Source organism: Lagopus leucura, unplaced genomic scaffold, assembly GCF_019238085.1.
Source record: "Lagopus leucura isolate 7727_CA_CO unplaced genomic scaffold, USGS_WTPT01 Super-Scaffold_100004, whole genome shotgun sequence".
NCBI classification, from domain to species: Eukaryota; Metazoa; Chordata; class Aves; order Galliformes; family Phasianidae; genus Lagopus; species Lagopus leucura.
In genome coordinates, this window is record NW_024962264.1 from 13981411 (window position 1) to 14007324 (window position 25914).

A 25914-nucleotide genomic window follows, 5' to 3' on the forward strand; every position below is an offset into this window, starting at 1 on the left:
GATGTCATGGGCAGCACTGACATACCTGAGAGTTCCTGACACTGAGAGAAAGCTGTCTCTTCCCCAGGGCCCTGTCCGTATGTCCACCAGCATCACGGAAGGGGAGCTGAACACCGCTCTGCGCCTGGCGAATCCAGACAAGGAGATGCAGCAGCTGGGCCAGCACCCTGCATGGCGAAAATAGATGGGAACACTGTGGAGTAAGATAAAATAGCCTTAAGGTTTTAACAGCTATGACCTCTTACTTTAAACTTCACCAAAAAAACTGTTCGGACATAATGCTGTGAGGCAAACGAGTGGACAGGAGTGTTACTAATGCTTTCAGCAAACAGACTCACGTTGGCACTGAGACATTTTCAAGATACACCATTTCATTTTAAAGAGGTATTGGGAAAAACAAAAACAAACAAAAAAACCCCCCTAAGACATAGGACTGACAGCTGGGAGCACCTCTGATACAGAAATAGAACTCAGCTCCTCAAATTCTCACAAGAGAGAGGAGCTCTTGCTCATTTCCTGGATTTGTGTTTTCTTCATGACTGTTTATCTGTGCTACTTCTCAGGGGCTAGCATAGGCATCCTGTCAGCTCTTTTCAAGCTTTGTGACTCTACCCTCGCAAGTTTCAAAGCCTATTTTGCCCTCCCTGTTAGTTCCGCAAAAAAGAGAAAGCAACTGGTCTAGTCTTCCTACCTGGACATCAATTGGACCATTCTATTCCTTTGAACACTGGAGCGTGACAATGCCACCACAGCACACTGAGCTAATCTTCCTTTCCTGCTCTCTTATTTCTTGACTTAATGTAATTTTCATCTTTGAAAGTAGCCAGAGACATCTTTAGTCTCCCTCTTAATCACTTCAGTGGAGAACCTGCATAGGTAACTGCATCACAGCCTGCCTTGCAAGCTTCAGCCCACAGCACAGAGTCAGGCTGTGCAAGATGACTGGAGAAGGTACTCCATTAACATTAAGGTGTGAAAAGCAACGCATAGCTCACCAAGAGCTCTGCTTTTGTCCAAGCAGCACCACCAGAAAAATCATGGCTCAAAAATGCAGCACACAGAAGGGAGTCTTTGTCTTTGAATGAAGATGACAGAAGAGAACAGTTTTGCAGGTGTGCCACGGGTGCTTTAAAGCAGAACTAGAACCGAAAAATAAAAAGCTCCAAGATGAATCACTTGTGCTAGCCTGGAAAAGGGAAAGAACAAGTCTCAAAACCAGTGTGCTGCTTGCTTTTATATATATATATACACATAAATAGAAAAGGAACCTCCTACTGGTGTTGAGCATCTCTTTACACAGGATTGACACGTACCATGTTCAAAGTGCCTGCTTCATAAAAGAGCACTCTCTAAAAAGCCAGTGTACTATACAGAAGGATAAATGCTACACTTACAGAAGTTAACTTCTCCTGCTTTCCCAAGCAGATGTAATCTGTTCAGCTCTCCACCAACAAAGCCTCTGTTCATCTGTTGGTGTGCCCAGATCCAGCAGCCTCTGCTCCAATCCTGATACATCAGGCAAGACAGCAGCTCATGCGCAGGCAGCAGCAAACTGTTGGCAGGTATCATACTCACCTGCTTTATCTTTGATCCTAACCTCAGAAGAGCTGAGGAACAGCCCCTCTGCTGCAGTACTGTGAAAACAATATCAGCATTGACTGACTTTGGTTCAGTATGTAAAAACAAGTTATCAAGAGAACATAATTTGGCTACGTTCCATGTTAGGCAGTCTGTACTGCAACTGACATCAGGCATCTACAGCAAGCTTTCTTTTAAGGTGGTTTTCTCCCTCCCCCGAACAAGAATGATAAAAGATGACAATGTTAGCCCAGAACAGTAATTCATTGAGAAGATTAAAACACAACAGAGACTCCTTTACCTCTTTGAAAAAGAAAACATTAAGTATGAACTCACACATTCTTTAAGGAAGAAACACTGGAAACCAGCACTGTAAGTTTATTACTTAAAAAAAAAGAAAAGAAAAAAGTTGTAGTATTACACTGTCAATTTATTTCCCCTATCCATGAGTAGAATTGTGCAACACTGGTGCATCCACTACAGTGAGGAGAAATTGCCTGTGTAACAGAGGTGCATCCGCTACAGTGAGGAGGAATAGCTGAGGGCAATTTCTGATGAGCATTGCGAAGCAGCAGCTGCAGTGCACCCCTGCAGCCTGCCTGGAGTTCTGGAGAGGGCTTGTTCTGAGTCAGAGCCTCAGGTAACATCAGTTCAGTAAAGCTCAACTCCATAGCAAGGCAGGAACAAACAAACTGTGGGTGTATTTGACTGTAAAAGAAACTTGCCTGCAGTGATTTTAGGAATAGGTTTCCCTGCCATAGGTACAACAATGTTGTATTCAATTCTATGAAAAAGCTCCTCTTAAGTAATTCCAGGTAACACCCATTAAGCAGTGTAAAAGCAGAGTTAAGCACTGAACAGGAACTCCTGTATTTCATGCTGAGCACCATTTATCACTCTATGCCAAGAGGCAATTTGAGCGAACCTTTTATTTGAAGACACATTTCCAATTAGCTAATTAAATTAAACTCTAAATTTAGTAGTTCAAACTTGCTCTTAAACTGATCTGCTCCATCTCGGCAGTCACTGGGATGAAGGAAACACATCACTATACAGAGTCAGTTTTCCTGCAAGCAGTCGCTGAGTCTGCGTGGCAAAAAGCCTGTAGAAAAACGTCTGTTTGCTTCAAAATTCAGCCAGTCACTGTTGGCCAGAAGTGACATCAGAGTAATCTTTCAAGACTCCAGCCAAATGGTCATTGTGAGTCTTAAATCGACGTTTCTTCTGAGAAGTGGGTTTCTTCCTCTGAGCAGGAGCCTAAATGAAGAAATAAATGGTAGTCAAAAGATCTGCCTTCCAGCTGCAACATCTGACCTGATGTGGGACACTGTGCTGCTCGCAGCCACTGCCTCACTCCAAAGGAGAGCTGTGCTTGAACAGCTGAACTGGGGGTAGGCAGGAGGCGAGGAGTCTATTTATGCAGGAAGCAACTGTATTCAATTCGAATCATGGTGGGGAATTAGCACTGGGGATGCAGCAGAGCTTCCTGGTATCTTGTGTGCTGAAGGAGAGCTGGCATTTGTTTAAAAGTGGGATCCCTGAACGTTCCGAGGCAACTACAGAAGTAGTTAGATAGCCCACAGCCACAACGATGTGCTCAAAGACACATCTAGAATATGCAGAACGCAAGAGAAGTGCCTAAATTACAGCAGGTGTTCTAACATCCACTGTAGCAACGGCAGAAACCAGGAACAGATCCTGTGTGGAAGGGCTTTGTGAAAGCCAGTTTGAAGCCAGGTGCACCACAGAAAAGAGATGGTATGCCACATACAGTAAGTGTAAAAAGAAAAAAACAACAGATTTGTTACAAGCCAGGAAGAAAGCATCTTTGGAGATCTTGATGCCATTTTGGCCTGCCAGTAAAGCATGAGCATATTGCACTCTGTATGGAGAACAGCCTAAGAGCAGTGGGAGGTAGGTTACACAGTTTGTATCAACATTTCAAGGCCGTTCAGCAGAAGAGAAAAAGGGAAGAGAAAACCTTCTCCCAGAAAAGCTGCCATTGTTTTGCTCCTAATGTACTGTACAGCTTTAAGCAGAAGCTTCCACTTTGGAGTTCTCAGGGATTTTTGGCATTTGCCCGCTTCTTGATGTTTCTGGGATTACGCTGGCTGAAACAAGTTATAAAAACACTGGCTGCTGGCTTCAGCATTGTTTTTTTACAGCTTCTTAAAATTGGTTGCATTTCCTTGAGCTACAGAAGGCAGCTGCGCATAGGCTCAGCAACATATTTTGGAATTAACATCACAGGGTCAGCGGGGGGGGATTTCTCAGAAAGATCTGCAAAAGAAAGATCTTACAAAAGAAAGATCTTACTATTTTCCTCGGTCCAGCTTCTCGCATGGAAGAAATACCCTGTCGTTTCAGGTACTCTTCAACTTTGTCTTCATCTATAGAATCCATGGGAATGCTTCTCCACAGTTTCCGAAACTCTGAAACACCAAACAAACCCTCATTTCACAACTCAGCGAACAAACCCTAGGCAAAGCCCTTGCACGAAAGGAAAGATGAAACAGATCTGAGTTCAGACACTGAAGTACTCCGATACGCCAGTCTGCAATGCAGTTATTGCTGCCAGCAGGCACCCAATTAGTGCAGCCTTTACCCACTCTTAAAGTCGGATGCACTTCCAAAAGCAGCCAACAACAAAAGCCACCAACAATTCATGGAAAAAGATGAGCTGATTCACATCTGCATTAAGTGCACCCCAGCATCCCAGCTTCAGGGGCACCCACAGGCAAAATGTGTGCATTTAATGGTAATTTTCTACGGCACCCACCCTTCTGCCTAGCACCTTGTAGCACAGCAGACTGTGAGAGTGTTTTGTAAGCCTCAGTTCAAACCTGGTCCTGGTGAAAGGTAATAACTAACCATAAATGGCAACTTCATTTACACAACTTCTGCTGCCATTGTCATGGGAGACTTGCCATCTCATAGTCCAATTTACTGAAGATTGAAGACATTTAACTTCAGTGGTAGTAAGCTCCTTTATCACTGTAATCTAATACCAACCATGCTTTACGGATAATAAATTACTAGAATTCCTCTGATGATAAAAAGAAGCGAGATACCTTAAAAACCACAGCAGCAAGCAAAAAGGCAGAGGCAGTAAGTCTTAATTAGAGCAGCTGCCATCTGCCTGAGCACTTTCTGCCTCATGTAAAGTTTCACAGAGCCTCTGGAATGCCTTCTCCCGGCAGCGGCTGGTACAGTTCTACCTCCCTTCATTCCCCAGGCAGTCAGTTAGATATATCCTGTCAGCAGGTTTGGCTAACAATCTATAAATAAAACACGAGGCGCACATAGCAACGCAAGACTAAATTTTTCCCTTTATTTCCAGATAAATTTAGTATACAGTTGTCAAAACAACCACAACTTCTGCATGCGTAAGAAGTTGTCCTATGCAGCAGGTGATGAAACACTCCAGTGACAATCTGCTGCGAACACACTGGTTCTGGGCACACTGCAACCAAATGGTCCCGTTCAGAGCCATAAAGAACAGAATTCCATCCTTCACTTGGACCGTTCCCTTCCTAATGCATCTTGTTTTTCTAAGAATGGGCATGCCTTAAGTCTCAGCTCCTTCTTTTTCTTTTCATTGCCAACAGTAAAGGGCTGTTCGAGCTTCTCCAGAAACAAAAGAAAGGAATTTTGCCAGGGAAGAGCAGCAAATGTTCATTTTTGGTAACGCAGTGCTTTTGAGAACTGAATCCTGTCAGAGTGCCACTTTTGGTTACAAGGAGATAGTGCTTAGCCCACTGCTCGTGTTCAGGCTGTACAGCATGACAGAGCCATCGAGACATGAACTTTCAGATAACGTAACGCAAGGAGTGGCACTGTAGCCAAAGCATTCTCTGTCCGCTCATCCATTTTTGGAGCAATTCCTGGCTTTAGGGGTATCTTGCAGTGCCTGCTCTCACAGATCGTCTCTCACCTCATCCTGTTGCAGCAGGTGGGCAGGCTGTGTTAAGATCAAAGCCAAACTCACGCAGGACATTTCTCAGCAATAAGCACTCAGCCTTCTCAGAAATAAGCCTTAAAGGCTGCAGCCCAAGCAAGGGTCCTAGTGCATCCCTCAGGCTAAGCAGGGCAGGCTCCTTCAGGCCCTTTCCTTTTTCCTTGTCCTGAGCACCCAAGTGGGACTCAGCCGGACACTAAGACCCGCTAGTGGCTGGAAATAAGGATCACATGATGGCTGTGCAAATTCAGTATCACACTTCTGAAAGAAACCATATTCCAAACCATCGTTTCTGCAATTCATGCATGAAGTGAGAAGAGTGCATATAAACACATAAATATTAAACAGATTCCAGGCAGAGATGCTTTCAGGCCATGCTGCACTCTGCTGCCTTTAGCTGTGCACAGACGAGCCCTGTGAGAGATGCAGGCAGTTCTCTTAAGACGTGACAGGCAAGTGTATGCTGGGTGATGGCATCAAGAGAATTGGTCACTATTCACTTTTAAAAAACAGTGGTCTTTTTCTTACCATGTTCTGCTGCAAACACAAGTGACCTGTCTCCTTGTTAGAGTACACGATACATGGAAAAATGCTCTGGTGCAAAAAAAACCCCACCAAGCTGAGGATAGGTACTTAAGGTTAACTAGCTTACATTCTTCTTGCGAACAGAAGTGAAAAATTAAACACTAGAAAATAAATGGTCAGCTCTTGAAGGATTAACAACAACAGAAGTGCAGACTACAGTTAATATCTAACCACAGCATTTTGCATTTCTTGTAATGCAGTGTTATACCATCATTACAGCTTCACAATCACCTTTTAAACTTGGTTAAGAAATATGAATTAACAGTCACCAAGAACCAATACCGCAACGCTAAAATGGGCTTTAAGTACAGATAGTTTAATTCACTAATTGGCCCCATCAGAACCACCTCACAGCATTTAGCCATTCTTTTTAAATACTCCTCCATCAATCAGGTAGCTTTCAGCACTGTAGCTTTGACTGCAGTAACTGCAATAGAGCTTCCGTGGTGAAGTTCCATAGACAGGATTAAAATACCTTAGTGCCCAGGAAAGTGAGAAATGACAATAAAACTGTCCCCTGGCAATATTCTGTGTTAAAGGGTTGGCTCAGCATAAAGGTGGGGATGCATTCACATGGTTGTGCATGCTTGTGGTTTGTATTCAGGGTTCCATCTAAAAAGCGAAGAAATACATCTATCATCACATCACAAAACCGATTCTGTGTCACACCAGATACTGAACTAAATGTAGGAAATGAAGAGAGGGAGCAGCTGGCCAGCTGGCAGTGAACCATTTCCATATTACCTGTCAGATTTATTCAAAGTCTCCAAGGACTATGCCCCTATCAGCTACTGAAAGTTTAGACCTTGGGAATACACTGTGAACTGCTGTAACATCCCCTCTGAAACATGAGAGCCTATGTGAAAAGCTGGCAATAACCACCACTCTCAAGAAATAACCACCCACATTTCAGCCAACTCCAGGCCTAAAATCCATACCCTTAACCCATGACAGGATGTGATTTCTCCAGCTGCTTGAAGAAGAAATTGAAACACAGTCACCCTGGACTTTCTTGTAGTTCCTAGCAAAAAAGAGGGGCACTACTTGTAGTAGTTCACGAGAGGGGCCAGTGATAAGGAACTGGTCTACAGAGACCTGCTGTGGAGAGCAGGAAGGGGACTGTTGAAGCAGAAAGTTCGCTGCACACCGGTCTGCTCCAGCCAGGCACAGAGCACAGGTTCAGATGCATGCATTCCTGCAGTACACAAAACCATAGCAATCCTGAAGTACACTGTATTTTCCCTCCCTATGTCCTGTAAACTGCTGAGTGATCTTTATGCCAACGGAGCATGGTGGAGGTGGTATATTCTTCATTCAGAGTCAGAAAATTACTTTACAGCTAAGCCAGAACAAGTAACAGCTATGGAAAGCAAAGGCTGTTCAGCAGTCAAGAAGGAAGGCTGTACCTGACCTCAGCAGGCTGCCAACTCCTGTCACTTAGGTTGCTATGACAAGATAGAGCTGGGAAAAAATCCCCTGGAAAGAAATTTCCAAAGAGTTCCTGACCAAAGCAACACGGGCTGTGAAGCCTAAGGGAGATCAGTATGTTTTCAGCAGAGTACGTCCTGACGGCAGTGCAGATCTTCACCAAAACAGGCAGCGAGCTGCGACTGCAGCACCCTCAGTGAACAAATCCTGATGCATGCAGCATCTTGCAACTTGATCACTGAAATATTTCAACTCAGAGGCTTGGCAGAACTAGCACAACTCGCAGGCTGCTCCCCTGCTTCTCCAGATCAAGAAGGAAGGAATGAAGCTGACCTAAAGGCCACTTCAGTATTTGCTAGCATCTCTAGCATCAAAGTGTCTGCAGGCACAAACTTAAAACAATGAACCTGGACCAGCAGGAAAAATACACAAAGCAGAACAGAGGGCAGCACAACAGAAGTTTTGTAAATGGCTTTCCTCTGTGAAATACCTGAGGGGTAAGGATGTTTCCGCAGATTTATTGCCTGGGGTGCCTCATATACAAAAGCAATTTTCACCATCATTCCCTGAGCTACTATAACCTAACATGCTCTCCTTCTATAAATGCTTACATTTGGGATACAGCGTCATGGGTAAGTGGCTGCACGGTGGCTTCCTGCAGCTTACCCTGCAGCTCTGATTGTCTTGCCCGCTCTTGCAAAAAGGTTGAGATGGCTTCTGGAGATAAACTTCTGTATCATACTGGTAATAAAATCTGTCAGAGATTAAAAACAGCTTAAGAGTCTCCACTGAGCTGAGCTAAAACCTGAGTACAGGACAAGAACAGACAACAACATTTCTGCAGAGAGGGCAGAAGGAAAGAAATGAAGAGCAGTAGGGAACGTAAAGTCCTGCTCTGTAACAGTTCTACATTTAAACCAGAAAGAAAAGGTGCCTGATTTTAACTTGGTGCTGTGCCTGGACCATCTTGGAATTCAAGGCCAAAACCATAAGTCATCAACTGATCCTGAGCAATTTTTATACTGTGAAATTTAATAGGCTTCTGCCACTCTTTAAAATCTCTTCAAAGGTGCTTAGGAAGAATATTAAACATCTGCATAATCAAATATCCACATTTCTAGGCATTACAGTATTTCCTATGTTGCCTTCAGAGGTGAAAGACATCAATTCTAACAGTGAAGCAATTGGAATGGCCTTTCAGCATTCAGGCCCCAAGTGAAAGCTTGCTTCACATGCAAAGTGCTTAGCCCCAGCACAAAAAGGCAGTGCTTGCCTTGGCTGAAGCACCTGAAATTTAGCCTGGCTTTTATAAACCCTTTCAGCTACACATTAGTGACGGAAGATTAATTAGTCAGGAAGTGAAGAAGGAACACATGCAATCTGAACCTTCTTTGGCTAATCACATAAGAGGAAGAACAAAAGCCGTTCCTCACTACACATACCTTCCCTAGTACCCCGGAGATAACGATATAGGGTACTGCACCGCTGCTGAAGTACATTGGGGCTTGTTTTCAAAAGAGGAGAAAGAAAAGCTTGTTCAGCCACCAAAACAACTGCAGTCAGGGCAAACGCAGGCACTGCCAGACAGTTCGTCCCCTTGCTTTAGGCAGCAACCTCTAAACTACCCCACGCTCCTCTCTCTCCACTGACTGCTGATGGAGCTCAGACAGCAATGGAAGAGGATCATGGAGGACAATAACACCAGCCAACATATGTTCAGAACTGGAGTGTCATGCAGCAAAACCGCGCTCTGAGGAGTGCAAAGCCCTTACTTCTAAGGATAAGCATTAAACTAGAAACATATTTTGAACTATCATCAGTTGCTAGATCAAAGAATCTGAGAACTCTTCAAGGCTTATTTGCAGCCTTCTAAAAAACTTAGTTTTAATGTTGCTGGAGATAACGAGCTGAAATAGCACAGCTAACGCAAGGAACGTGTCATAGCTGATCCTGTACGCAGATGATTCTGCCAAGGACTCCCCAAGAGACATGCTTCCAGGGCTCTGGAAACAATCTCAAAGCAAGACTGCTCAGGAAGGATGGGTTTTTCTCATCTCAGGATAACATGCTTGGAAAAAGGACCTATTCCAGCTGCAACAACAAAGTTAACCCACTCAGGAATGTTTTAAGAGTTGTGGCATATGCAGGCAGATCACAAATCTCACAAAAGAGAGAATATTCTGCCTCGTCTCTCAGAACAAAGCATTATCTTCTGCATGACCAAAAAAACCCGAAAAAGCACAAAAGCACAACAAAAAAATCCCTCTCTGCTCAGATGGGAACATGCTGCCACCTGCGGATGAAAGCAAGCAAGGCCACCTTGAACTACAAACACTGCATGCTCGTGGTCCCTTCATCACAGACATGAGGGGCTTTCATGCCCTTCTCATTGGGAGACTGAGCCAACTGGCTTAAACATTTTATGTTTTCTATCGCTGTTTTTGTGTTTTGTTTTGCTGGTTTTTTTTTAAAACAAAACATTTTCCCTTATTTTATAGCAAAGGTCTGCACTGCTTGCTCGTAACCACCAATCAGTACTGCATGTGCTAGAATATATGAAGACTGTATATGAACAGCCTTGGATTTGTACTGGCTCCCTGACAGAGCTGGTAGATTTCTTCAGAACTTCTCAATAAAATGGACCCTTTGATTCAATTTCACAATCAATTCAGGAGTTATCACAAACTGAAAGCAACAGAATAGAGATTCTGCTAACTCTTTTAGAATGGCTGGGTGCCAATTACAGAATCACAGAGTGGCCAGGGTTGGAAGGGACCGCAAGGATCATGAATCTCCAACCCCCTAACACAGGCAGAGCCACCAACCTCCCCATTTAATACTAGACCAGGCTGCCCAGGGCCCCATCCAATCTGGCCTGGAACACTTCCAGGGGGTGGGGCATCCACAACCAATTATCTGGAAAAGAAATAATCAGCAATTGGGACTGAAATATAACCAGTAGCTGCTAAAAAAAACTTAAAACTTGACTGCAAGAGAGCTGATTTCTGAAGGTCTTGGCAAAGTTAGGAATCCTAAAAGCCATGGGCTGATGGACTGAAGAAACACAATCTGAACAGGCTGGCAGCATTAATACTAAACTTGTAGACATTTGGGAAGTTACAAATTCCCCAATAAAGGCTGACAGGCTTATGATCTTTCATTTCACACACTGTTAGGATGCCCACCATAAAGAGACAAAGAAATTACAGTTGTATGGGGCTGCTGAATCACAGCCTGGACTTCTGATTGATCTGAGGCAAGCAATGAGTCAGCCACGGGAGCACAGGTGAAGGCAATTCACCTGTGCTGCAGGAAGGAGTGGAGCCTGGCTGCACCTCTCCTAGACCTATTTAAGAGCTGGCTACCAGTGGGGAAGGATCTCTTCTGGAGATCCACTCTGCCAGAGTTTCCTACATGAGCCCAGGAGAGGGTGAGTGTCTTTTTCTGCTCTAATAGAATAATTAGATAAGCTAAGCTCTCAAATATACTCTATCATCTGTATTTTCACTGACTGTACAACAGTTGAAGATATTTAGAAACTATCTTTATATTTTTAAATGCTGTAGGTGACATCTACTAAATTATCTTTGTTGAACTAAGCTATTAACAGAGAGTACATCTGGTATGTAACAAAGAAGCCGCATGATTCTGTTTAAAATAAAGAGTTTCTCTGAGTTACTCAAAGAAAAAAGCACTTTACTGTTTTGTTTTATGGTCCTGCACATGCAGCAGTTAAAGGTCCAATTAAAATTTTTTGTTCTTTTACCATAATGAGATGCTTTAGAATATGGCTTCATGTGGCATGTTACAGAACAAGTGATCAACAGTAAGCATTCAGTATTCTCGAGTCATTTAAAATAAGGCCTTTTCCCAGGGAATGCCTTCTCCCTTCTGTACTTACAGATATCTGATATTGGCTCTGACATCATCATTGCAACACACCCTGACAGGCGTAATTAATTTCTGCAGATACATATATATTATTGCATAACCTGGACTCTTGCTGCATTCAGCCAATGGGCACACTGATTGCAGAGGACTTCACTATTCATTAGATTAAAAAAATACATGCTGAAGCTCTGGAGTTCCACTTACAGCTCTAGGCAGCAGCACCACCCTGCACTCAGGTTGCCCTCCCAGTTGTAAACCACATCTTCCTAGTAGTTTTGCTCACATCTCCTCCCTGTCTATTTGTTCCTTCTCTTCAACTTGTGGTTCCTCATTGCATTTGCCAACAGAAGTACATGACTGGGAAAAAGCTGGGTAAAAAAGCAGCATGCAAACCAAGAAATTTCATTGTTCTTCATCTGCCTTTATACAGGAAAATGTTAGATGTCATCTAAGCCACAGATGGGCAACTCTTCCTCTTGTCTGTTCTACTATACTTGAATTGTTGGGTTCCTGATGCCATGTACCAATGCATCTAATAGATAACAGAGGTTATTATCCCTGAACTTGTTTGCTAGTGTTCTTATCATCACGTTACTACATGTCATTCTGCTGACAGAACCTAGATATACCAGTATTTTCTTATCACGTTAAAAGACATTCAATTGTCTACATTGAATTTAAACCATGAATACAGATGTAAATAAACACTTACCTTCGTCCACAGAGAAATGACAGCTCTTGTCATTGTAGTAAAGAAGTTGCCTCTTATCAGGGCGGGTAACAAAGAGAATTTGGTCCCCTAAAGCCTTGAAAAGAAATGCAAAAGAAAAAAATCTCAAATCAGTTCTACTTTCAGAATAACAGACCCAGATCCTGTTCCACAAAGAGATCAATGAATCGGAGAGCAGCGAAGTAACAAGCAACAAAAAGAAGCATCGAAAGTGGACACCATCAATAAATGCACTAATAAAATGAAGAAGAGAGACCGAGGGCCAAGATCAAGGTATAAAAGCACAATTAAATGCCTTCAGTTGCAACATAATACATAAAGCACCTTTTGTGAGAAAGCTTTGACAGCTGTGCTGAGATGTCAGGTCAATTGTAAACGTAAAGGATGATACACAGGAAAAGGTACTAAACCAGACCTTGAGTCTCCAAATGAACAAAAAGAACTCTGAAAAAATTCTCTCATAGCTTTTACTTCCCCTTTGAGAACTTACCCAGAAGAGTTTTGCTGAAGCCCAGACAGGCATGACTCACCTTTATAGCTTTATGTGCATTGGGTAGCCCTTCCTCAATTTCTTCTAAAAAGATTCCTCCCAGCCCTTGCTGGTCGTGCTTGTCCAGGAGCCTGAGCAGAGCCTTTTTATCTTTCAAGTTGTACTTGGGTTTGAAAGCAAACTTCCCGTCTATAACTTCTATTTTAGGATTGTTGACTAGAGCCTGTAACAGGAATATAAATTACGAACCTTCACAAAGAGAACAAACTAGTACTTCACGAGCTACAGTACGTCAGCCACGTGGTTATCACTGACAGTTTGGAGGTCTGAATTTGAAACAAACTTCAAGTCATTGGATCTCAGATCCAGCCTAGGCTTAACTCACAGCGACATACAGCACAAAGCACCAAATGCTTAGCATCGTTCACTTGATGCCTTTGGGCAGGAAGGAGCTTCAAGTCTCACACGCGCATGTGTTCCTTTTTGAGAAAGGCATGATGATACAAAAAAAAAAAAGTGGAACACAAGAAAAAGTGTGCTTTGGTTGAACATAAAGTGCCAATAGACAACTTGGCAGTTCAAACTTGGGTTGTATGGATGTTACGAATGTGAAAGGCATTATCCTGGCATGAACAAAACACGAGTCAGACTTCCCCAACTGCTGCCAATTGGCACCAGCAGCTGTAGCAGAAACTGAGAAGAGCAGACATGCTGCACAGTAGGATTTTACTTACGATGCTGCTTCAGAGTAAAGCTGACCAGAAACTCATGGACAACTGAAATGACTTAAGATCTGGTCCAAATCAGTTTTGCTGTGCATGCAGTATCATCACAGGTTACCAACTCAGTGATAATTTTACATGAGCTTTTTGGTTCAGTCTCAAAATTCTGATTTGTTATGGAAACAACCTGGAGCTACTCTTCAAAGCTTTCAGTGGAGCCAAGTTTTCATAACAGCAGCATTGCCAGTTTTCTGTTCTCCAGAATATTAGTATTAATTAAAAACATAATTAGAAACATCCTACTTTTACTACAGAGATCCCCCCCAGCATGTATCAACAGCTTTTACTACTTTGTTGCAAGGATTCTAAGTACGATACCAGCAAAACGAGATCTTGATAAGGTATAAATACCAAATATAGGATTTTGTTGATTTACTAGTCTTGCAGTGCCATGAAGACATTTGGATAGATAAAGCATAAAGATGAACACAGCAGCAAGTTGCAGTGACACTGTAAGAATGGAAACTAGCAATGAAAAAATTCACTTGACATACAACTTACTCTTAACTGTAGTAACAGTAATTGATCCTTAAAAATGTCAGAATAGCTTTCATTTCAGTAATTGCTATAGCAGGTGGCACAAGACAGAAACATGAACCAATGCAGCTTTTCAGAAGCAGAACTTCAATATTTATAGTGTCTGCAATTAAATATATAGTTGAGGTTCAATCCTTCAATCTTTAACCAAAAGCTTTTCTTTACCTCATTCATTAACCACTGCTTTTGTTTGAGTCCAATATCTAAATGCTGCGTTTCATCCAAAATCTCTTCTAGAGTTAAGGGATGTGTATCACCACGCTGGTGCCGAGTCTGGAAGAATAAAGAGGAGCAATCAGTGTTCTGTAGTTCTTTATTCAGCAGCTCAGTTACCGGAGAGTAACGCAAACTGGCAGAAAGTGATGACAGAAAAATTTCCGTAAAACCAAGAGCGACACAACACACGTAGCATATGAGTACCAACGTTAGGTCTTCGATGATGAGGAGCAAAATCAGTTTGTGCCAGCTGAGATAAATGACAGAATTATCTGTCAAGCGCCAAGTGACAAGTTATTTTGAAAAACAGCTCATGAATCCTGAAAGCTGATAGCATCTTCAAATTCCTATTTCTAATGCAAACAAAAACCATTCTCCTGGTTTTAAGCAGACCTGGAATAACTGGGATTCCAGAAATGAAGCAAATAATGGGCCCTTTGTTTACTGACAGCATTTTAAATTTAACAGCCTAGTTTCTTGAAATTCTTCCTCTTGCACAGTAAAGAAATCTTAAGGCCTGAAATATTCAGCATCTTTTTGCTACCACAGAGAAAAATTAACTGAAGCATTTCCAAACATTATACGTTTACATGAAACCACCGTACCTTCATGTAATTCACTATTTTTGCAAGGACTCCAAACTTGTAGCCAGAGCTTCCTGAAAGGGCTTTCAAATTAAATGAGCCATTGCTGTGATCTACGAAAGGAGAAAATAAACAAATAAACAATGCTTTCAACAACCCTTGTCAAAACTAATTCTACAGCCAACAATAGAAACACGTTTTGGGAGCAGTCGCTCCCAATGCACTCTGTGTGTAAGTATGGGGATTCAGACACACAGCTACCTGCTGGCTCTAGAATGCTTCTGAGCAGAACTCAGTATCCATACAGATATTGGGACATGAGCTCTAAGAAAAGAGCAAGCAGCTGCAGCATTAAACTGCAGTATTACACCATAAAACTGGCACACTCAAAGTGATTTTCCCTACCGACTGCTCCATACTGCTGAGCCAGGAGCAGAAAGTTTCACTTATTTCAGTTAACACTCACCCAGTAAAGTAAGGTTATACTTACTGTGCTGGGCTTGGGTGGGTGGTTTTGCTTTTTCTTCAGTTGTTTGAAAAGTAACCCTAGCACAGAGTTTATCACAAAGAAATCATAAATTCAAGATCATCGATCAGTGTGTTGCACTGCTCACACAACCACTGCTGCTAAGCCTGCTTCTGCATTCAGGTACCACGAGGTCTGTTACGGCACAAAATTTGTTTCAACATTCTCATAAGGTTGAGTTAATGACACTGTATTAACTGCACAATGCAGTACATTAAATAGAAACATCCACAAACTGCTACCAGAAGCCAAGGGGTCAATACCAGTGTAATGTTGCTCAAACCTAACAATAATAGTTTTTCAGAACCTTAACTTCTCCAAAAAAGCAAAATTCCCCTCGTTGTCATCATGTTTGTGGATTTTTTTTTATTCTTTATTTTTAATCCACTGTAAATTTCAAAATCTGTACCTGCATCTGTTCCTATTGTTTCTGTAAAAAATGAGCGCAGGGACAGGAAAGAGCAATGGAAGTGCCTCAATTGCAGGAGAGGCTGCAGAACTGCTGAGTGAAGGCTTTGCCATGCTGGGCAACTGGAAGGCACGCACGGGAGTGGCAACAAGGAGAGGAAGAGCTCAGGGACTCGTGCTCTGAGAAGTACTGCCAAATGCACCAGGTAGAAATGGTCATGTTCCCTAGGTTTAAGTTTAACTTAGTCCTTGCTAAGTTTCTCATGGGAAACTGCAAATTAAACTTCCAAAATCGTTGTGGCTCAGCTAAATTCTGTTAATGTCTCTCCCCCTGCATCTCAGCTTACTTCTTAAGTTGATCTGTAAGTCACTAATGAAAGGCAACACAAAGTGGGAACCTGGGGTTCAGTCAAATAAACCTGCTTTCAGTAATTACTGTAAAGACTGATACAGTAACTGGTGTCAATGTGGAGAGATGGTAAATCCAAACCCAAAACTCAATTGCAAATTCTGAAGCAATTCTATGACATTTTATTAAAGGCTTTACACAGTACCATTTTTACACATACCAATTCTAAAATTCACACAGGATAACCAGCAGAACTCCTGCTACGTAAGAACATTCTATTCTGGTTACTAAATTAAGAGAGAAACAGCAAAAGCCAGCCCACCCTACAAACCCCACCTATTAAGATTTTCCTCCACGGGATCTCATTTTGCACTCAAAAAATCAATTGCTTTGCAGGAAGCGCTGTAAAATCATATGCATAATGAGAGATGGGCAGTGTCTAAAACAAAGATCAGGGCTGGGCTACAGCTAAGATGACTTACTGCATATTTGTTTTGCCAATTGACTCTCGAAGATTATCTTGTTCAATCTGCCTGCCTGCAGTCCCTGACACGTCATTCCCCTGCTGCCAGGCTGGCCCTGCAGGGAGGAACACCCCAAACGTCACAGCCTGAGTCCCAGTGCAAAGCAGATAGCTCAGGGCCGCTGCCGTGCACCCCTTGGCTAACAAGCTCATCATGCACACCCCAAAAATGAGAGGAGTGGCTTTCTCAATCCAGGCAGTAAGAGTCATATTTGTGAATGATTTCCTGCTGGGGGTGAAGGGGAGATGGAAATGAGCATAAAGGAAGTTGTCAGCAGCACCGCACGCCGGCCAATCGCAGCACAGCTCCATCTTAGCTGTGCCATAGGCTGCATTAAAACGGAACGGCACGGCGCCCGCTCAGCATCCTTACAGACAAGAGGTAGGTGCACATCATTTTATAATGCTGCCTTACGTTTGTCTTGACTGCTGCAAGAAAATATGCCTGTAACATACGAGCTTGCAAAAAGCCTCTTACAACAAGGACTGCTTTTCTCTAGGTTTAGCTGGATTTTATTCTGCCGAACTCGGGGTGCTTGCCTTGCACTGTCAGACACTTCCACCGTCTGCGTGCTCATGGCAAACTGATGACCACTCCATCTTAGAGAAAAGCTAACCCAGCAAGCCCAGATTCAGGAAACAAAATGGGTTTGATGCTTACTGGTGAGGCTGCTTGCTTTCTGCAGCCTCACTCTCGTTACAGATTGTATGTTTTTGCAGAAATGACGTGGAAAGGATTTTCCTTATAAAGCGATCATTAAAGCTGAAATTTAACAAATGCATCTCACAAATGGGTATTTTGAAACCTCATCAACTGCAGTAGCTGAAAGAAATGCGTGTTTGTGGGTATGCTAGAAACACGTTCCAGAAATCAGTATGTTAGAGTAGGAAGACAACCCCTTTGGGTATCATTACTATTGTCAGTACTGGAGTATTGGGTGCCACACAAAAAGGTGAGAATGCATCAAGATTTGTTAATGTATTTTGGGGGGTTTGTAAACCCCAAGATACCTATTTTGGCTTCTTAAACAGGACTTCCTCAGCACTGCTCTGAAACCATTTTTTTGCCAGTCATTTCCCTCTTTATAGAACCAAATTCATTAAATATTTAACTCACTAAATGTTGCAGGAGATGAACTGCATACAAATTGAACTGGCTTACAATATGAATTGAAATTGTGCCATTACAACAGAAGGAAACCCATGTGAGACCAGCCTATTTTTTGACAGCTTTCAAAGATGCTACCCTCATTAGTGCTGCACTAATTCGAATGGCTCGGCAATGGCTCCTCCAGCTTTGCACACTGGTAATTACAGTGAGCAGCAGCTGATGCCTACCTGCCCCAGCCCTACAGCCTCAACTGCAAAGTTAAAAGAGGAAACAGCGGGTGAGGTGCTGCAATTCCTCCAATAAATGCCTGTCACATGCTAGAGATAGGGCTCCCTCTCAACAGCAACGCTGATCTGTTTCAATTAGATCCAGCAAAGATGGAAAAATAAAGAGCCAAGTGTGTAACTGTTAAATGATTACAGCAAGATGTACGTCACAAGCTGACCTGGCTGCACCATCCTGGTTTTCATTAATACGCCTTTCTTTATCAATAATGACACAGAAATAACGACAAGCAATTTAACTGAATTAAAGGAACCCATTTCAGTAGACACCATCTCAGTTCTCTTTTGCCACTTCTTGCTCTTTCAGACATTTTCAAGTTTTCACTTCCTCACCAGGCTGACTACAGAAGTATGTCTGTAAGGTTTGTTACAGCATTATCTACGGGCTCAGTTTAATGAACAAAACATTGACCCTTTATTCCGCAGTTTTAATTACTGAATTTACCATGTGTAGATTGCCAGGACTATTTTTCAATGAATGTAGGAAAATCCCCACTTTTTGCTTCATTCTGAAAGCAAAAATCTTTCATTTATTAAGACAGGGAAATATAACTCCGGGTTTCCACACCGTCAACACTTTCTTAGCTCTCCCCCCTTCCACAATCCCATGTTTTCTACAGCACCAGAACAGACAAAAGTGTATTTTGGGAGCTGTCTGCTAACTGGCACACGCCGACCAAGGAGTCTACACACCAGGCAGGGGGCTGGCATCCCAGGTACTGCTCAGCACCGCGCTGCACCCAAAAACTTGCTACCTTCTCAACAGAATACAGTCATCCGAGTCTATGTCCTTCTCCCACACTTGGTTTTAAACTGGTGGAAGGACTCAAAGATTAATACCTCATCTTCCAGTGGCTAAGCCAAATAAACACAAGTTAGTGTAGCTCTTTTGATATAAAGTCTTAAAGTAATAAAAATATATCTAAAGTACTATAAGATCCTTCTGTTTTGGGAGACAAAGCCAGGGAAAGAAAGAAACTGGGGAAAGGCTCCCAACTGTAAAGATGCTATTGCCAAACATCTCATCTGCTGTAATGCAGAGAAATACAGAGACAGACAAAACTGCTTTTTGTTCTAGATAAACTGCAGCAATTACTGAGACACTGCTTACTTTCACATTTCCTAGCAATGGCCTTTCTGAAACAGACCATCTTTACAGCAATATGACTCATGCCAAAGGCGCATCTGCTGAAGCCAGCTTCTCACTTTCTTCCTCCCACACTGCAGTCTTGCCTCCTGTTGGTACAAACAGGCAGCACTGGATAAGGGATGAGTTAAGTGGAGAAGGTGACTGAAAACAAGGCGGCAGATCTCAGAAGGCTGGGTGTTCCTTCCACCTGAACACAGCACAGATGTTTGTGTGATCCAACTGCTGGCTCCACAAAGGCTTCAATGACCTTTAGGGGTCCCTTCCAGCTCGGGATATTCTGCGATTCTATGGAACATACTCAGAATTAGAGGCAGCTGAATGAGGCAGCTACATTTCTCAAGCTGAAATTTCATATCAGCAGAAAGAACAACTGGGGAACACCTCAGGAAATATTGTGAGGGTTTTTTTGTTTTGTTTTTGTTTGTTTGTTTGTTTAGGTTGGGAAGGTTTTGTAGTGTTAACAAGTCAGTACTAATAGGCAAATCCAGAATAAGACGTTTTCAGAAACCAGGATTGTTTTTGTGAATGTGAAGAACAATGAAAAGCTGAGCTTTGTTCTTTGGAAAAATCCTCCAAGACAGTTACAATTTACACTTCTTTTTTAAAAAAGAATTTATTGGATGTCAATAGAGGAAAAAAGCACACAAAAAAGCACGCAAACTCAAATGACAATGAGAAAGTTCTAAGCACTGCTTTCAAATCTACAAGTCAACAGTATGGACACAGGCTGTTGAAACCCCCGCACATCCAGAAAACAGTAACCTTCTTGTCTTCACATGTACTTGTAAAATGAACTGCTAAAGTCTGGAATAACTGATGCTGCTTCATACATCAGGGAACAGTAATCAGCATTCCAGACAAACTGCCAAGTTGCACCTTTTGGTTTGATACTTTGAGAGCAAGTATGTGTATTCAGCATTGTATTTTTGTAGGAGGTGCAAGAACAGTCTGAGATAAAGTTTTTCTAATTTAGGATTAAAAAAAAAAACAAACAACAAAACACAGCATGTTCTTGATAACAGAATCCCCAACAGCTTTGTTTTTCTGTTTCAGCCCCCAGATCTGTGACAGGGAATACACTAAGACAACTCTTCAAGGATGGCAACTCTCAACGCCACTCACTGGAACGAGACAACATCTATTTACCAGTACTTGGGCTTTCAAGTGCAAAAAATCTACCCTTTTCACGATAACTGGAACACTGCCTGCTTTGTTATTCTGATCATATTCATCTTTACTGTAGTTTCTCTGGTGGTGCTGGCTTTCCTCTATGAAATGCTAGACTGCTGCTGCTGTGTGAAAAACAAAACTGTGAAAGACCTGGAGAATGAACCCAACCTTGTTAGAGCAATGCTGAACAGCTTCAGAAAGCGTGAAACTGAGGTGGTTTAAGAAAGGCTGATCATCAGCACGTGGAGACCATGTAACACCTTGAACAAACCACTTGTACCTTATGGACGAATGAGTTACATGCTTTTTTGGGGGTTTTTGTTTTTGTTTTTGTTTTTTTTGGACTTAAATAGAATGATAACTGCTACAACTGCATCTCCAGCTGTGAACTTAAACAGTTGGCTTTCTGGGCACTTAGCTGAAGGATTATCTGTTCCGTTGTTATGGGGGAAGAAAAGTTGTTTGTTTTTAAATCATTTTTTGTTGTTCATATTGAGTTACTAGAGTAGATGTTTGACTGCCTGAACAAACAGTGTTGCTGAACGTGAACAAAACTATGTTGCTTAGCCAGAGAAAACACTTAGAAAGATGCTCAACAATCCAATTCTACAGAGCACAATGATAGCGCACTGTTCTCTCACTGTGGTGAATCACACAGGGACAAGACAGACATAAAGGATTAAGGAAAAACAGATGAAAGACAATGATTTAAAGGCAAGAGATGCCATGAGAGCCTTGTGTGAATTTTTGCCTTCAGCAGTTGTTCTTACTACGGGTTCACCACTTAAAGAAAATAGGTGGTGGGAGGGAAGCAAGCCAGGATGAAATCCATCCTTAAAATAGCCTTTTCTAACCTCCTACAATATAATTTGACCTCTTCTTCCTCCTTTCTCCCATTCCAGAGAACCACATTCCCCTTACTTCATTTTCAACCTGTTTAATGTCTTTTGAGTTGAGACATGACTACTGCACTACCTTAAGACTATCTTACTGCTTACACAAAAGCACACTGAAGTGGGATCATGGTCTAGAAGAAGCAGGGTCATCTTTCTGTCCCAAGGCTGCTGCCTCTGTGCCAACTATGACACTACAGGGAATCCAACATATTGATGATCTTATTCCTATCTCATCTTCTCAAAGCTGAACTACAGCTGACAGAGTTCTTGCCAAAACACAAGCTGACAGACTGCAATCTTCCCAGAGCAGTGACAATAATTTCTCCCAGCCAGCACACAGTTTCCAGGTGTTGATATGCTTCACAAAGGAGGCCGCATCATGATAAGCCTAGCATAAGAGACACTGGAATGGATGCACAGCAAGATGCGACTTTGTTTTGCACAACTGAACTTCAGCTCACTTCATCAGCCTGCAGATACATTCCAGAATTCACCCTCTCAGCTCTCTCACAAGCTGAACACATAAAACTCGGACTATCAGCTTTTACCTGTAACTTACCACATCATTCCTCTGTACTGTGTTGCATCTATAGGTTTTCAAACAGTAAAGTTTTGGTTTTACAAATTACAGCTGTAATAGCAACAATCAACAGCACAGCCTTCAGTACAGCCTGTTAAGTCTCTGTCTTGCTGCTGGACACAGAGAGGAACAGGCCAGCAGGAAACATCCCAACCAGACTGAAGCTACATGTGGGACAAGAGAGTTAATTACATAAATAATGCTCTTCACATTAGAGAAGCAAAACCTACAAATGAGTAAGCTCCTGCTGCCTTATCCCCATCAGAAATACCTCAGTACCATCAACACTACCTTTCATCTTTTTTTCTTTCTTTTTTTTTTTTTTTTACTACACCAACTCCCACTCTCAGGGTTAGCATCCCTAAGCTCCAAAAGGTTTGGACACACACATACACCAAAAGGCTCACCAATTCAACTCATGCTCTTTCTGGTCAGTAAGACGGAATAAGACCCAGGCCACCACTACCCAAAAAATTCCAATGGTTCATCCAGAAAAGCCATCTCCTTCCTTCAGTCACAAACCAACACATTTACCACTGCAAACTTTCATCTTCTACACAGTTACTACCGTTAAGCCTTGCCAGCATGAGTCTAATATGCATAGAATGCTCTTAACTGAAGTTGACCTATAAGCACAACCAATGGAATCAAGTGTCCCAAGACACTTCAGGACACTTGTACAAGACAATTGAGGATGCAAAGCAGGACATGTGAAGATGATGTCACTGCTGCGTTCTGGACCAGGGAGACATCTCATTACCTTCTACTGTATTTCATAGTCAGTCCTCAGAGACTGGACAGGAGAAGGCAGCACGTGGGAAATAACACTAGCTTCTGTGACACTGGATTTGTGTTCTCACACCTTCCTGAGAAGCACACACAACAGTAAGTCTTAGGACTCTCTCCAGCTACTCATGGGTTTATATAGGAGGCAGCAAACAAGGAACTGAGAAGAAACTCCTCTTGCACAGCTCCAGAGCCTCAGGAGAATTCTTTTCCTCACATAAAGCAAAGCTGTGGAATAAGCTTCCAGAGATTTCAGCTCTTGCTGACCAAGACCACCGAGACAAAGATTTCAAGGTAAAGACTTGATCAATAAAAAGAAATGAAAAGATATGATCCTTTACGTTTATTTTCTCACTGCTACTCTGGAGTGAGTAAACAAGGCACTCTTCAACTTGGTCAGCTAGCTTGTTCAAACAATAGTTTTTAGGCAACAGTGACAACTGTTCTCAATGGAAATCTCACAAGGAATCTTCAGATGCAAGCTATGTTCAGCTGTGTGGTTCTTTCAGGATTAGCATGATCTCTATGCCCCACCTCCCCAAACAAGAGCTAAAGGCAAGTTCTCAGAATCAGAATAAAAAAATGATGGGGGATTTGGAGGCTCTGCAGAACCAAAGGTTACTTGTGCTCACATACGTTTACTGGAACATTAATTATTATTTTTATGGTCACTACACAACAGAGTGAGGAATAATTCTCCTAGTTTTCACTTCTCTCAAGGTAAAGGGGGCTGGGAATTCTTCAACATCACTTTTTACTCCGTCTCCCCAAGATCTCTCTGTGCCATGCACATATCCTGACAGGTACCTAGGAATCTGACAATTCAAACAAAAACTGGGTTTTGAGGCACAGGACTTGGACCCTGCAGCATCACGGGGAAACTGTGGTGTCCATGGCTGCTTGACCCCTTCTGTCATTTGGCTTTCTGCACACCTGGTCTGAGCCAATTCCTAAGGAGAGAAAAGCTGATTCGCTCTTTGTTACTCTTCTTCAACCCTTGATGATTCTGCAGTAGTTCATAAATACAGGGAAAAAAGGAGACTGTACTCACTTTGCATAAAAATATTATAAAAATCCTGAAAGCTGTCTGATATTGTATGAAACAAAGCCAGCACCATTAAAGATAAAGCATATCTCCTCACAGTCATGCATTCTCATGTTCAAAACCACCAAAAACCTACCCCACAAAACAAGAAATCACACTCTTTACTCAGTCACTTGCTCACATAGCTACTCAAATCCTCCAGAACAATCACACATGAACTGTATGTCCATTGCTCCTTCCCTGTAAACCCTTCTCACTCAGGAAGTGCATACTAAGATATCCCATGGATTTTTTCTGGAGGACAGCATGGCAAAAGTGGCAAATAGAAATCTCACCTCTTCTGATTTATTTTAAAATATCTGGCTGATAAAATCATTTGGTGTCTGTCCTTAAGGCTCTGAGAAACTGAAAATACACAAGCTCCCTATTCTTCCCTCATACAGGAGATGCTGTGCTCCTCCCATTACCCTTGGTATTTTAACTAGCGAGAGGAAGAGAAGGAATGGCCTCAAGTTGTGCCAGGGGAGGTTCAGCCTGGGTATTAGGAAAAGTTCTGCTAAGGAGTGGTTGGGCACTGCTCAGGGAGGTGGTGGAAATCACCGAGCCTGAAGCTGTTCAAGAAACATGCAGAGGTGGCACTAAAGAGCATGGTTTAGTGGGCAGCATTGGTAGTAGGTGGATAGCTGAATTAGATGATTTCAGAGGTGTTTTCCAAACTTCTGTGATTTTTCTCTGCTGTTATTAGTTCCATTGTTTTGTTGTGGTTTTTTTTTTTTTTTTAAAGTTTAGAAGAGTTGCACATGGCACTCAAAATGCAAGCATGCGATGTGCTTACACAATAGCATTATTTTGTATTTTAGTAATTTCTGATGTTTGCTCTTTACAGCACAACAGAGTACTAAGTCAAGGTTTGCAGAGCTACTCATAATGACCCCAAGTTACCCACCCTAGAAAGGGAAACTGTAGAGAGTAGAGCACCATGTGCACACGAATCCTCTCTGTACTGCACTTCTCATTTGCTATTACTAATCCTGGCAGTGCTCTTAAGAACTACTTTCTTCATTTTAAGAGGTATGCTGCCAGCTGTGCCACCACTGCAAGGAAACAATGGAATTCCCGACTAAGGCAGAAAACAACTCTATGGGACCCCTACTGTTCATGAACAGAAATTAGCTCCCAGGTAAAAGGAGAACTGCTAACCACTATGCACCAGCCAGACATGACAGATAACAAGATTCATCTCACAGCAGTCTACGACTTTCAGCTGATAATCAGTTTTCAGCATCCTCTCACCAGCATTTACTGACATTCACCAAGCAAAATCCAGCTGCCTACAAAGTAATGTTTTGTCAGTAACAGTTCCTCCAACTGAGTAACAGCAAGCAAGTCACTGAATGATGTCTGACCTTGCAGACAGAAGTATTCTTTCACATCATGCACTGTATTTCTTAGTAAAAAGAGACAATTTCAGAAAGACTACAGCTAACAAGGTTATGAAATGGCTGGACAAGCCATTTCATGCCAACAAACGCACAAGCAGACAGTGGCAAACAGCAACCAACTGTTGAGCAGGGCACTGTTACCAACCTGAGCTCTGTTTTGAGCTCGATGGGCCACCCTGCTCTACCTTTACTTTCTTCTTTTTTGAGCTCGAGGATTCAGCGGATGACGCCGGCCGTTTCTCCACCGCAGGCGTGGAGAGGGCATGCTTTCGGAACAGCTCTCGCTCCCTCAGTAAGCTTGGATCCATAACTCTGTGCAGGAAACCAGAACAGAAAGGGGAATTAGAGGACCAGCGAGCTGCTTAAGGATACGGGTACGTTCTGAGGAAAATTCGTTGCCCGCATCCTTCTCTTTCTGAACGAACTCGATGGGACCGGCACCGAGACATAACGCGACGCTCCAGCAGCTCCGAGCCGGCCCCGAGCCTCCCGCACAACGAGAGGCAGCGGTGCGTGCCAGGACCCGACGCCCGCCCCCAGAGTCCCCTCACGAGCACACCGCCCGCAGCCCGCCGCACACCGGCGCCCGGGCGAAGCGAGGCCAGGCAGGGCCCCGACGGGAGGCTGTCCTCCGTACCCGCACCGAAGCGGCTGCCTCCCTTGGGCACAAACCCCTCAAATCACGGGCCCGCCCGCCGCCTGACGAGCCCGGGCTCAGCCCTGCCCCAGCTCGGGGCCTCCGCCCGCTCCCCCCGCTCCCCCCCCCCCAAGCCCTGTCCCAGCCCCATCCCGGCCCAGCCCTGCCGCCTCACCCGCCCGCCAGCACCAGGCGCAGGCCGAGCCGCGCCGCGCAGCTCCTATTGGG

At 43.0% G+C, this 25914-nt stretch overlaps 2 protein-coding genes across 3 annotated transcripts; one reads left to right on the forward strand and one right to left on the reverse strand.

Annotated features, from left to right (window-relative positions):
* Nucleotides 1–1940: 1940 nt before the first annotated feature.
* Nucleotides 1941–25907, reverse strand: GTF2E2 (general transcription factor IIE subunit 2). Of its 2 annotated transcripts, none has more exons than XM_042871155.1 (8): nucleotides 25862–25907; nucleotides 25195–25361; nucleotides 14801–14892; nucleotides 14145–14252; nucleotides 12701–12883; nucleotides 12153–12246; nucleotides 3895–4010; nucleotides 1941–2835 (listed from the first exon to the last, which is right to left on the reverse strand). In XM_042871155.1, exons 2-8 carry the CDS (start codon nucleotides 25355–25357, stop codon nucleotides 2719–2721), a joined length of 873 nt encoding a protein of 290 aa, XP_042727089.1. In that variant the 5' UTR covers nucleotides 25358–25361; nucleotides 25862–25907; the 3' UTR covers nucleotides 1941–2718. The 2 variants fall into 2 exon arrangements, with proteins under 2 accessions (XP_042727089.1, XP_042727090.1); XM_042871156.1 differs by lacking the exon at nucleotides 25862–25907 and adding an exon at nucleotides 25687–25770.
* SMIM18 (small integral membrane protein 18) lies at nucleotides 16676–21117 on the forward strand. The gene is made up of 2 exons (XM_042871157.1): nucleotides 16676–16967; nucleotides 20184–21117. The coding sequence occupies exon 2, from the start codon at nucleotides 20229–20231 to the stop codon at nucleotides 20520–20522; it is 294 nt and encodes a 97-aa protein (XP_042727091.1). The 5' UTR covers nucleotides 16676–16967; nucleotides 20184–20228; the 3' UTR covers nucleotides 20523–21117.
* Nucleotides 25908–25914: the final 7 nt, after the last annotated feature.

Coding starts and splice junctions, on each gene's coding strand:
- SMIM18 (XM_042871157.1), top strand. CDS start 20,229: ATGGCAACTCTCAACGCCACTCACTGGAACGAGACAACATCTATTTAC.
- GTF2E2 (XM_042871155.1), bottom strand. CDS start 25,357: ATGGATCCAAGCTTACTGAGGGAGCGAGAGCTGTTCCGAAAGCATGCC. Junction 14,893..25,194: donor GAGCTCAAAACAGAGCTCAG/GTTGGTAACAGT, acceptor CTCCTTTCGTAG/ATCACAGCAATGGCTCATTT. Junction 12,884..14,144: donor AGCAGTGGTTAATGAATGAG/GTAAAGAAAAGC, acceptor TTCCTGTTACAG/GCTCTAGTCAACAATCCTAA.